This window comes from Hydra vulgaris, chromosome 10, assembly GCF_038396675.1.
Source record: "Hydra vulgaris chromosome 10, alternate assembly HydraT2T_AEP".
Taxonomy (NCBI): Eukaryota; Metazoa; Cnidaria; class Hydrozoa; order Anthoathecata; family Hydridae; genus Hydra; species Hydra vulgaris.
This window is the reverse complement of record NC_088929.1, coordinates 9,509,959-9,524,224: the sequence shown is the minus strand read 5'-3', so window position 1 is coordinate 9,524,224 and position 14,266 is coordinate 9,509,959. Positions and strand designations below refer to the sequence as shown.

At 29.5% G+C, this 14,266-nt stretch overlaps 1 protein-coding gene across 1 annotated transcript; it reads left to right on the top strand.

Moving 5' to 3' along the window:
* The first annotated feature begins 558 nt into the window (after positions 1 to 558).
* Positions 559 to 2,088, top strand: LOC136086119 (uncharacterized). The gene is made up of 4 exons (XM_065808390.1): positions 559 to 591; positions 883 to 1,272; positions 1,342 to 1,600; positions 1,682 to 2,088. The coding sequence occupies exons 1-4, from the start codon at positions 559 to 561 to the stop codon at positions 2,086 to 2,088; spliced, it is 1,089 nt and encodes a 362-aa protein (XP_065664462.1).
* The last annotated feature ends 12,178 nt before the right edge of the window (positions 2,089 to 14,266 follow it).

The following is a 14,266-nucleotide window of genomic DNA, read 5'->3' as shown; positions in this document are numbered from 1 at the left end:
GAAACCCATTATTATTTTTGAAGATTAAAAATGCATAAAATTCAAAGCCAGGGCCGTTCCGAAGAAGTTTTAATGAGAGAGCAGGAGGTGGCGTAACTGTTTTTTTTGCCGACAAAAGTCAAAAAATTTTTTTGCCGACTAACTTATCTAAAAAAAAAAAAAAAAGAAAAAGGTCCTCGTTGGCCGACATTTGGCGACGGCCAATTACAGATCCAATTTTTCCGACAGCATGGAAACAACATAATTTAAACATATATACAACTATAAACAAACATGATTTTAAATAACACATAAAAACACATTTTATAACGATATTAAATGACAGATATATTTATGAAAAACTAGGAAAAAAAAATTTAAATAATAAATAGAGTTATACAAACAGAATGTGCTCACAACCTACAAATAGTAAATTTTCAAAATGAAAATCTAAAGACTATGAATTAAGAACATTAGAAAATATAATATTATTTGTGTAACACTTTTCACCTACCATACCTTGAATGAGATGTTTATCAATTTTGAATAACAAACTGTTAAATGCTCTAGTTCTTGAACATGCAACATATAATTGACCATAAAAGAAACACGGTTTTTTGAGCTTGACTTTTATTAATTGTCATTGAATAAACCAGTCTGACAGGAAACTGACGACGTCTCAGAACAAAAGATAAATTAGAATCTGATGGAGTCAACTGAATTCGGGGAACAAAAACCAGTTTACCACCAGAAACACCTGTCACCTCAGCATCAATATAATTATTTTGAAGAGCACAAACTTTCATTCCAGTACCATTGCAAAACCCAGCTTCTTCACTTTTTTGTGGCAAAAAACTGTTTCTGCAATATGCTGTTGTTGCGTATGTTTAAATTGAAAACCAGCGCCTTGCTTTCATCAGAAATGACCAAAACAAACTGAGAAGTGAGCAGTATGATCCCTTACACGAACATGTAAACAACCTTGGAAATGATCACAATGTTAGACCAGGGCGTGTGGTAGTTTTGCCATCAACTTATGTAAGAAGTCCTAGAGCTTTAAAAGAAATCTTTGAAGATGCTGTGGCTATAATTAAAAAGTATGGTAAACCAGATCTTTTTATTACTTTCACTTGCAACCCAAAATGGCGCGAGATAACTGAATATTTATATCCAGGTCAGACAGCAAATGATAGACCTGACTTGGTTATTCGAGTATTTAAACTCAAATTAAATAACCTTCTTAATGACATTTTTAGGTACAGTGTATTAGGGAAAGTTATAACACATGCTCAGGTTATTGAATTTTAAAGGCGTGATTTGCCACATATTCATATTTAACTTCACTTTGCAAATGATGATAAGCTTAAAACAGCACATGATATCAATAATTTAATATCTGCAAAAATTCCAGATACTATTGTTAATCGAGACCTTTATGACGTTGTTAAAACTTGCATGCTTCACGGTCCATGTGACATACTGAATCCAAAGTCTCCGTGCATGAAAGATGGGGTGTGCAGCAAAAACTATCGTAAAGAATTTATTGATAACACAGCAGCAGTTCATAACGGTTATCCACGCTATAGATGTCGTGATAATGATTTGGTTACCAATATTAAAGGTAACAATGTAAATAACCGCTGGGTAGTACCATAAAATCCATGGTTATCAAAGAAATATAAAGCTAATGTTAATGTTGAAGCTTACATGGCTGTTAATGCTCTTAAATATTTGTGCAAATACATATGCAAGGGTCACGACTGTACCAATGTTTTAATAAATGAACTAATTAATCACGATGAAGTAAACACTTTTTTAGATTGTTGTTATGTTAGTGCATCTGAAGCATTGTGGCGAATTTTCGAGTATCCAATAAGTCATATGTCACACACTAATATACGCCTTAAAGTTCATCTACCTGAAAATCAATTAGTGTATTTTAGAGAAGAAGCAGAGCAAATGGCTTTAGATTGTGCACCTCAGGGTGATACCCACCTAACGGCATGGTTTAAGTTAAATACTGAAAATGAAAGAGCACATTGCTATTTGTATGTAGACATTCATTATCACTTTATATTTGATGATAAACATTGTAAACGGAAGTTTTGACAAAGGGGTGGTAATAAGGTGATGGTAAGATTGTATGAAGTTAATCCAACCGGAGAATTATTTTTTCTAAGACTGTTACTTTAGCAGGCATAAGGAGCAACATCTTGGGAAGATGTACGTACTGTTAATAGTATTGTTCTTGAAACGTTACGTGAAGCATGGGTTTTAAAAGGTTTGTTGCAAGACAACACTGAATGGCAGAGTACTCTTTCTGAGGCAGTTTTAACGCATATGCCAAAGTAAATTAGGTAGTTGTTTTCAAAAATTTTGACCTTTTGTGAACCTGACAATCCTTTACACCTCTGGGGTACATACAAAGCTTTTATTATGGAAGATTTCATTCACTGCACAGTCCCACTTCTAATAGCTAAACAAGCTACTCTTCGTCAAATGGAAAAGATCAAAGTGGTAAAACGCTGGCTGATTACAATCTGCATGTTATTGATGAGTTTATAGGTTTAAATCTAGAAAATTTTGATGATAATGTTTAACAATTTATTGACGAAGCCAATAGAATGAGACTGTTGCTTAATGTCAATCCTTAAAATGTATGTAATGCTATCCTTGCTGCACTGAATGAGCAAACAAGTGTAGAAAATCAACATTCTAGATTGTTTTTCATAGATGGACCAGTTGGTAGTGGAAAAACCTTTACATATAATTGTTTGATTGCTGACACCATATATAGAGGCTTATATAAATCTGCTACAGCTGCATGGACTGGCATAGTAGCAACTCTTCTTAGCTAATTCAAACTTCCTGTTCCAATATTGGATAATAGCACATGTAATATAACTCCTAACTCTATACACGGGCATTTTTTAAGACAAGGTACTTTGTTTTTGCTTGATGAAACATCCATGATACCTAAACATCCCTTAAATGCAATTGGTAGGTTGTTAAAAGATATTTGCAAAAACGACTTTCCGTTCGGAGGAAAAGCCATTCTTTTTGGTATTGACTTTAGGCTTTTAAATTCTGCTTGTTGTGAAAAGAAGACAAGCAGCTGAAATAGTAGAATCATGTATAAAATGTTTTTTACAGTAGCAATGGGTGCAGAAGTTTGCATTAACTGAAAATATGAGAGTACAAGATGGGGATGGTGAATTTTTCCAATGGCTACTAAAACTTGGGAATGGAACAATACCTGTCAAAGAGGAGGATCCTTTTAAAGGATGCATTGAAATACCAAATCAGTGCATTATTAGTGAAAATGAAACAATTGTTGGAAAGATTTTCGGAAATGCTGAACAAAATGATTATTCTAAACGCGTGAAGTTAACACCAACTAATGTTGATTTATTATCAATCAATGAAGAAGTACTTGAATGTCTACCGGGTGAGGTCAAAATTTATTTAAGTGCTGATCAAACTGATACTGATGACCTTAATGAAAGAAATAACTTTCCTGTTGAGTTTTTAAACAGCTTAACTCCTTCAGGAATGCCGCCTCATTGTTTAAAATTGAAAATTGGTTGTTTAATTATGCTACTTAGAAATTTAGATCTCAAAGCTGGGTTACGCAATGGTACTCGAATGAAAGTTTGTGCTTTTCAAAGTAATTATATTGATGCTGAGGTGACAGGTGTTTCTGGTGGTAAACTGGTTTTTGTTCCCCGAATTCAGTTGACTTCATCAGATTCTAATTTATCTTTTTTTCTGAGACGTCGTCAGTTTCCTGTCAAACTGGTTTATTCAATGACAATTAATAAAAGTCAAGATCAAAAAACCGTGTTTCTGTTATGGTCAATTATATGTTGCATGTTCAAGAACTAGAGCATTTAACAGCTTGTTATTCAAAATTGATAAACATCTCATTCAAGGTATGGTAGGTGAAAAGTGTTACACAAATAATATTATATTTTCTAATGTTCTTAATTTATAGTCTTCAGATTTTCATTTTGAAAATTTACTGTTTGTAGGTTGTGAGCACATTCTGTATGTATAACTCTATTTATTATTTAAATTTTTTTTCCTAGTTTTTCATAAATATATCTGTCATTTAATATCGTTAAAAAACGTGTTTATGTGTGTTATTTAAAACCATGTTTGTTTATAGTTGTATATATGTTTAAATTATGTTGTTTTCATGTTTTCAAAGTGGTGTGACTTGGCATTATGTTGAGCAAGATTAATAACTTTGCCAGCCAAGCGGTGTACTTATAGCAGAGGTGTGACTTGGCAGCATTTAGTGCCAGGCGGTGTTACTACTTTAGAGCTAGGTTGCATTGTCTAGTCTTTTTTATTTATTCTGGAAACACATAATAATGTCTGTTAATGTGGATGAGAGAGTATGTAATTTTGATCTTTAAATCTAGGGTGCTTTTATGTCCCTAATTTTAAGTAATTGAATAACTAAAATTGAATATTAAACATATACACTTTTATGTATTTATATGTTTAGTAAAAAGATAAATATTTTTAGAAAATGGCAGCAAATTACCGTTTACTAAAAACTATTGAAACAAAGAGGCCATACAAATAGTATAAAATTGGTCTGTATTGAACAGACTTAACAAGACCCGGGTGCGGTCAGCTTGATTTACAAACATGACATTATGTCACCTTGAAAACTATGAGCGTAACGTAACCTTTAAAAGCCAATTTAAAACATTTTTGGTAGTTAAATGTGTTAGTATATTGTAAGTATAAACTTGATAGTGTAGTAAAAAACTATTTTAAGATTTTTTGGCTCATAAAATGGATTTAAGACTTTACTGATTTTGGTTTCCTGTTAAACCGCGGTAAATAACAATTAGAAGGCTATATGGCCCGGACGGAATATACGATATAAATATCAAATTTGTATTTAACTCATTCACAAAAAATGGATTTAAGGCAATTTGACTCTCATGTCCAGATATGGTTACTGCACATATTAGTAAAAAAACTAATTAGTTGCATAATGAGTTAAATGCGTACCAAAAGTATATTATTGAATTTTAGGCATTAATTAAATTGCTAATCATAATATAATTAATTGAATATGCTAACCATAATGTTATTTGTAACAATGTGATGCCAAAGTTAAATGCACTTTTACTTTTTTGTTACTCTTGGTTGTTTTGTTACGCTTAGTGATGCACAATTTTGTTTGTGCGCTGTTAGTTTTTCTTCTGCTCTGGATTTTGAGATTGGAATTTCCAGACATTTAACAAAGCACGTTTTTATTATATTAGTTTTATTACATCTTATCATATCTTTCAAGTAGGTCATATTCTGTTTTATTTTAATCATTTTTTATATCTTAAGATGTCTATTACCTTTATTAAATTTGTTTTAAAAGATATTTCTTTTTATTTTTTATATCGAGTTAATAATGTCCCAAATTGTTGATGATGAAGGTTTGTATTTTATTAGATGAGTATTATGTTACTGATTCATATCATGTTACGTAGTTAGTTATTAAATATATCTTTATTTTTAGTCGCTGAATTACTAAGATGTAAGTTTTTTCCCATTTTTATATAATTAAATGTAATAAATTGCAGTTCGTATATGTTTATTGATTTAAATTAACTTTACAATAATAACCCAGTGAAAAATAAAACCGCGTCCCACATGGGTTCCGCGTGGGTTCCGTGTGGGATTGATGGGATTTACGTGGGACGGATTTTCCCATGTAGTATCCGTATGGAAATTTATCACCTTAAACCCATGTGGGTAATCCCACATGGGTTACATGTGGGAACCATATGGTATTTATACACATGGGAAATCCCACGTGGGTTTCATGTGGGATTTGCATGGGAATTAATTTGAAAGCTGGAAACTAAAAAAAAAACTTTTTAAAAAAAAATAAATAAAAATTTTTAAATCGACATTGCATTGCGTTACGTTTATATTGTGTGAAAAAATTTTATATTATTATATAGAGAATGGCAAGCAAGTATGTAAGTACCACGAATAATGTTTATCTTTCTTTATAGAAATAAGATTAAGATTTGTGCAAATAGACGTATTATTAGGATAATAAAATAGTTATTTGAATAAAGATCTTGAGTATATTATCTGCAAACAATTAACTGATGAAAGTTAAAATGTTGTCAAAAACCAAGCATGCATGCATGGGACACTACAGTGTCCCACAAAGAAATGCAGGCTTGAAAGTCAAAGAATTCCCAATTTTCTTTGTTAAAAAAGAAAAAAATAGGGTGGTAGTGGTGGGGGAGATAAATTTCTGTAACTTTTTTTATGCTCCAAAACTTTTAACTTTAGATATAATAAGGTCCTTATGACTTAAGGGACTTACAAACTACATTGAGGAACAAAAACAGGATATTAACAGAAACTTTTCAATTTTTCATCTGGAGTACCACAGTGTTATTGGGAATAAAGCCTCTGGGTCCAGTTTTCAAAGTAATATAATCTAAAGTAATGTTTAAATAAAATAGTATACAATAAAATGCATATAGTTATACATATAACTCCTGATATAGTTATACATATAACTCCTGATATAGTTATACATATAACTCCTGATATAGTTATACATATAACTCCTGATATAGTTATACATATAATTCCTGATATAGTTATACATATAACTCCTGATAGTTAACTATATGTATAACTAGTTATACATATAAATTGTTATAGAAACTTATTTTTTAAGGTTATGCTTGAACAAATTAGTACCAAATAATTCAAATTTAAGATTTAGTTAAAGTTCAAGTTAAAGTTCTTATTTATTCATTGTTTTTGTTAATTTTATATTTATTTGTTCAAATTTGTTAATTAGTACTATTTCTTACTACAGTAAGAATGTTTATCATTGTTGAATGTGATTTTATTTGTTAATTCTATTTTCAACATATTTTGACAACACCCTTTACATTTTAAATGATGACAGCTTTACTTTTCTATTGATGTTAAATTTATTACGTTTCAATAACTCAGATTGTATCATAACTGAATTATTGTAAGCTTTGTAGGGGTTTGTTGTATATCAAATGGTGTTTTAAATAAAGTGAAAATAATATATATATATATATATATATATATATATATATATATATATATATATATATATATATATATACACAACATTAAAACAATAAAATTGATACAAAATTTCACTTTAAAACGAATACCATTAACATTGTGATGATAATAGCATTAGGAAACTAGTATTTATGTATTAATATTATACTATAAATAAATAGTTTTTTTAATTCATTTTATAAAATAGAGACTGACAACTGATAATTAATGGAAATAAATACAAATTATAAAAATCATGTAAACTTTATTTATTATTTCTAAATACTATATTAATGTTAGTCTACAAAGTTAAAATCAATTTAGAGCATTGTTATTAGTTCTTTTGCGATTCGCACTTCCACTTCTGTCTCTCAAATTTATAAAATAGGTGGTCAAAACTTGCTCAATAGGTAGGTTCTCAGCATAACAATGCTTTTTTCTTAAACTTTCTAAAGAGAAATATGGCAAATTGATTACTTATTTTACCTAAATCATAGGATCATCTATGCATAATGATGTCAGATGATGACCCGGTTTATTGAACACCTTCACCCTTTATCAAACTCAGTCAATATTTTGCCATCTCCAATTGAAAATGATGTCAGTTTTTGTTATCATATTATGATGGTATATCTGAATTGTTAATATAATATAAAAAATGCATATACCATCGATTTTTTTCTGGTTCAATTATACATTTATTCTCAACAGTACTAAAAGTAAAAAAAAACAAACAAATTGTTCTTTCAGATAAGCAAGCTAATTTCTGAATTTGAATTGTTTTTCCTATGATCCTCTACAGTTTTAAGCAACAAAAGCAAGAAGGTTTTAGACCACATTGTTGGTGTAAATACATCTAAAACCTGCACATAGCTAGCATAAACTTTTTTTTAAATAAAATAGTTTACTTTTTTTTTTAATTCAATTTTTTAATTGACATTATTTTGGTCTCAACATTCCCTCCCCATTGTTAATTGATGTTAAACTCACACTGCCCCTCTATCTACTGGCATCATTTATGGATGATCCCATAGCCTAAATACTATATACATATACATATATATATATATATATATATATATATATATATATATATATATATATATATATATATATACATATATATATACATATATATATATATATATATATATATATATATATATATATATATATATATATATATATATATATATATATATATAATTTTTACTTTATTTACAACACCATTTGATATACAACAAATTCTTACAAAGCTTACAATAATTCAGTAAAATTCAATCTGAGTTATTGAAACGTAATAAATTTAACATCAATAGAAAAGTAAAGCTGTCATCATTTAATATGTAAAGGGTGTTGTCAAAATATGTTGAAAGTAAAATTAAGTTACTAAAAAAATCACAGTCAACAATGATAAATATTCTTACTGTAGTAAGAATTAGTACTAGTTAACAAATTTGAACAAATAAATATAAAATAGTGAAAAAACAATGAGCAAATAAGAACTTGAACTTGAACTAAATCTTGAATTTGAATTAATTGGTACTAATTTGTTAAAGCATAACCTTAAAAAATAAGTTTATATAATAAATTTTATGTATAACTAGTTATACATATAGTTAACTATCAGGTGTTATATGTATAACTGCATGCATTTTAAAGCATTTTATATAATTTATATATTACTTTAGATCATATTACTTTGAATACTGGACCCAGTAACTTTATTCCCAATTACACTGTGGTACTCCAGATTAAAAATTGAAAAGTTTCTGTAAATATCCTGTTTTTGTTCCTCAATTTACTTCCTAAGTCCCTTAAGTTTTATGAACCTTATTACATATAAAGTTAAAAGTTTTGGAGCCTAAAAAAAATTACGGAAACCTCCCTATCTCCCCCCTATTTTAATTTTTTTTTTTAATAAAAAAAATTTGACTTTCAAACCAGCATTTCTTTGTAGGACACTGCAGTGTCCCATGCATGCATGCTTGGTTTTTGACAACATTTGAACTTGCATCAGTCAATTGTTTGCAGATAATATACTCAAGAACTATATTAAAATATCATATGAACATGTTAGAGAATGTTCATATGATATTTGAACATCACAAATTTAATAATATTGTTGTGATATGTTATATAAATAATACCATAATAGATTATGATATGAAAATAAGATAGGATATAAAGGCAATGATCAAAGAATAAATTTACTTATAGAAATTTAGATGATTGTTTATTAGTTTCAGAATATTATATTATGTGTGACCGCGGCCTTCTATAATAACAGGCCTTGACATCGCGCAACAAATTTGTTAAACTGAAGGCCAATTCCTAATACTGTGTTTACATTTTCATCTTTAGCATTAGACGAAAGTTTGTGTTCGCGCTTTTTTAATAAATCTTTAAAATTTGATTGGTTTATAAATTAGATAGCGCAACTTCAAGACGATAACGTTGTAAGTTTCAAGGCGTTAACATTGTAAGGTAATAATATTGTCAAACTAACGATTAATTTTTTTAAGTGCCTTAAAAATGCCTTTGAAATGCTGTGTATCTCTTTGCAAGTCGAACTATCTCAACTACAACAAAAATATCAATTTATACAACTACAACTACAGTATCAATTACAACTACAACGAAGTTTATATGATTGTTTGTGTATTGACTACAAGTTGCCAAGTACAAGGGACTTTAATACGATTGACTTTAAAAATAAGTTCAATGGAGGACCTAAGTTTCATAAATAGTATTTTTATGAATTTAAATCCATTAAAAAGAATTTCCATACTACTAATTGATGAGGTCTATGTCAAAGCTTCATTACTTTACCAAAGAGGTGCTTTGTTTGGTCAAGCAGTAAACTACCCTGAAAAGTTAGCTAAAACAATTTTATCATTTATGATTAAATGTCTTTTTGGAGGTCCAGAATTTATATGTAGAGCTCAACCTGTTGCAAATCTTTCCTCTGAATTTCAGTTTGCTCAATGTCAACAAATTGTCTATACAATAAATAGTATTGAAAATAGTAAGACACTGGTAATAATTACTGATGGTAACCGTGTAAATCAAAGATTTTTTGGAATGTTTAAAACAGTTGATAGTAAACCATGGTTAACAACATCAGGTATATATTTATTGTATGATTATGTGCATCTACTAAAATCTATACGAAACAATTGTTTGACAGAAAAGACTGGCGAACTTCAATTTTTGAACAATAAAGAACTGGCTTTGGCTAAGTGGAGTGATCTAGAAACTATATATAAAACTGAGTGCAATAGTCTTTTTAAACTCTCTAAACTTACAGCTAAATCAGTTTATCCAAAACCAATAGAGATACAATCTGTAAAGTTTTGTTTGTCTGTTTTTTGCAAAGAAACAGTAGCTGCATTAAGAACGCATCCAGAGATTGAAAATAAAGCATTTGAAGGTACTGCTGTATTTATTGAAAAAATAATTTTTTTTCGAATGTTGTTAATGTCAAAGCACCTGGTGCTGGCATTCGGTTTAGAAATGAATTATGCGAAGAAATCCACTCAGTTGGTGATCAACAGTTACAACTGCTACGAGATATTGCTGAACTGTCAAATTTTATGAAACCTACAGGTAAGCATGTAAAACAGCTTACGCTAGATACTAGCAATGCAATAGCGCATTCATGTTATGGCTTTATTGATCTTGTAGAAACTTTGTTGAGTAATGGAGCAAAGTATGTCTTATTAGCCCAGCCGGCACATCTGGTCTCCAACACGTGTTCGCGGCTCTTGTTTGTAACGTGTTGAACACGGTCGCCTGTTACCCGGCTTCACGTGTTTAAGACGTGGCACTGGGCACGTGAAAATCACGTAATTAGTTTCGTTCCTAGAACGTGTCGTATTTCATCAGCAACACGTGTTCGATACGAGATCCTGTATATCAAACAACCCTAAATGCTACTGAGCATTTTATTTTAATTTCGTTTATACTTCAGTTTTTTGCTAAAATCTTTAACTTTCGCGTGTTCAAAAAGAGAGAAAAGTACGTAATAAGGAACAATAATAGTTTATTACTATTCAGTTGCTTTAAACGCTATACTTTTCAATGATTATATAATTTATAATTGTAATATGGATACTATATATCAATAAATTATGGCTATAGCATAATTTATTGATATATATTTATTTTAATTGAATAAATTACTTTTCGCATTACTCGAGTATTGCGAGTGACTTATAAAATCGATTATGTAAAACGAGGTTTTCAAATATAACTGAAAAAATAATGCACACGAGTCGAGTAAAAGACTTTGTCAACACTAAGGACTAATACATAAAATTAGTATCATAATAATGTACACAAATAACATTTTTTAAAGTTTCTCTTCAAATGGTACGCGATGCCGCTGTTCAGCTGCGACTCTTTACGGGATTGCTTTAACCGTTCACTCATTTTTGTTTTTAGGTATGTCTCTGAACATGACTTCCACTTTTGTGTTAAAGACTTCAACATGCACATTAGTATAGTTTTTAACTCTATTAATGCAACGTGATCAGTATAGTTTTTTCCAGGTACATTATTGCCATTCATAAGATTTACTTTATCTTGGACTTCATTAGTCATAAACATATCAAAGATAGATGCAATGTGGTCTTTTTCATTGTCTGCTGAAAGACCTAAAGCATCAAACGATAACTTTAGTTTCCTTTGAAGTTCAATATCTGCTTTCAATTTCGCTTCAAAGGGAACAAGGTCTTTAGAGTTAGTAATTCGGTTAAATAAACTATTTTCATTGTTGTCCGCGTTCTTTGTTAAAACTTCGGCTAATTGACCGAATTTTCTCTCCATTAAAACTATTCGGTGGCTGATATGTGATAAACACAACATCACTTTTCTTTGAAACTCGGCCGCCTCCAATGGGTATATGCTGCTTTCACTGTTTACTCTCACGCCCCTTTTATTAGATATTGTTGATTGCAATTTTGCATTTTCCGTAACTATAAAAAAATAAGAAATATAGTAAAAACAGTAAAAAAATATACTTATTAGTATATACTTATTAGTATATTTATTAGTATAACTTATTAGTAAACTCATTATATAACTTAACTAAATTTAAAAATATTGATGTTGATACTCTAACAAGTAAGTCCCATTTAAATAATTGTACTTTCGCTTTTAAGTATTTTTATTTAAAGTAAATTTTAAGTAAATTTATTTTGCTTTTAAGTAATTTTAAAATAGTTTTTATTTTTTTAAATTTATTCTACAAAAAAAGGATTTTCCATAAAGTATGAACGCAGGTATGGGGGTGGGGGTTTACCCTAAAACTTAAGAGTGCTAACTTGGGGAAGGGGTGTTAAAGGATGCTAGTACATACGTGATTTGACTATCTCTCTTTCTCTAACACTGTTTTTTTACTTCGATCAAACTGTTTTTTAATATTTCTTTATAAATAATTAATAGAGAATTTTTTTAATCGTTTTCAATGTTTTGAAAAATGAATGCGTTAGGGAAGGGGAGGGCCTAATTTTATAATAGAAAAGGCAAACGTACGCAAAAAGGGAGGAGGAGGTCTTTGAAAGCATGCAGCTGCTTACAAGTGGGAAAGTGTCCTAAATGAGTGCAAAAATCCATACTTTATGGATGGCCCCAAACCTGGTTCAAAGTATTGTTCACTGTATCCAATATCGTTCTCACAGATTGTGTCAATATCAATAGTAACAGGAAGAGATGTTAGCATTTTATTATGCTCTACATCGGAAACAAAGGTAACAGGAAGAGATGGTATCATTTTAGCTTGCTCTCGATCTGGAACAAAGGTAGCAGGAAGAAATGGGAGCATTTTATCTTGCACTAGATCTAAAACAGAGGTAGCAGGAAGAGATGGGAGCATTTTATCTTGCACTAGATCTGAAACAAAGGTAGCAGGAAGAGATTTTAGCATTTTAGCTTGCGCTCGATCTAAAACAAAAGAATACAAACACAGATATATATAACTGCACAGATATATCATTAATAAATATTTACTAAAATACATGAAGATCAGTGTATCTTACCCGGGTAATACTTTACCTGTTAATCAGGTAACTCGTTCATTTTTTCTAACCCATTACCTGGATAATTTTGTTTAAATTACCCGGCTAATGGTAATTTTATTAATAGTAAATCATGGTTTGGGAACTTTTTAATGGGAATTTGGGCAGTTATAAATTTTTTCAAAATTCAATAAAAAATCTCATGTTTGGAAATATTCACCAGGTATTACCCGAGTAAAACCCGGGTAAATTTACAAGTACCCATTATCCATGTAAATTTTTTTTGCCAGGTAATGGAAACACTGATGCAGATTATTTTGTATTTAACTCATCACAATAAATATTTTGGATTATATTCAGATGAATATAATCCAAAATATTTATTGTGATGAGTTAAATACAAAATAAATGTGATCACATATTAGATATATAGTACGTTTAACAAGACATAAAAACATTACACTTACTAATAAAAATATCACTGAAGTGATTCAAAATTTCCATGACTGTTTCCTGATTTATTTGAAATTTAAGAATTCCAGAACCAAATAAAATTCAATGAAATTTCCATTATTTCCAGTTTAATAAAATGTGTGTTTAAAATACACATATAAAAAGAAGAAAATATTTTAAAATTTCTAACGGTGGATTAGAATGAAGCGCAAAGTCGACTGCTTTAGTCATGATTGTAATAAGTTTATTTAAATTTGGGAAGTGCTCTAACATCAAGAAGAATTTTGGTAGCCTCTCCCAGAGGAATTGGTGGATATAAATTGACAACGTCATTAGATACCTGTATTTTAAATTTTTTTCTGAGGTTTTAAAGCTTTAAAAAATGTTTGTAAAGCTATATTGAAAATTTTTTGTTTAATGTTTTATGTATTTATTTTATGTAATTTTGAAGATATATAAACTTGTAATGAAAAATTAAAACTTTCGTTTTTGATTTATAATCTAAATTTATGTTAATGACTTCTAATTTTTAGATTTTAAAGTTTCTGCGATTTGTTTCTGTAAAAGATTTTTGTTGTCAAAAAAAATTCTATGTGAAACGGAAATACCTGAAAACCACAGAAATCTTTAAGAACTAGGACCTAAATTTGTTTAAACTATACAAAATATACCCTATTTAGATATTATTTCAGTAAAAGAATCCACTGCGTTAAAACTAGAGT

Bases quoted from the DNA above. Each gene is read 5' to 3' on its own strand.
- LOC136086119 (XM_065808390.1), top strand. From the start codon at position 559: ATGCAACATATAATTGACCATAAAAGAAACACG. The intron at 592-882 runs GTTTTTTGAGCT...ATTGAAAACCAG, and splicing joins TTGACCATAAAAGAAACACG to CGCCTTGCTTTCATCAGAAA. The intron at 1,601-1,681 runs GTAACAATGTAA...TTAATGTTGAAG, and splicing joins TTTGGTTACCAATATTAAAG to CTTACATGGCTGTTAATGCT.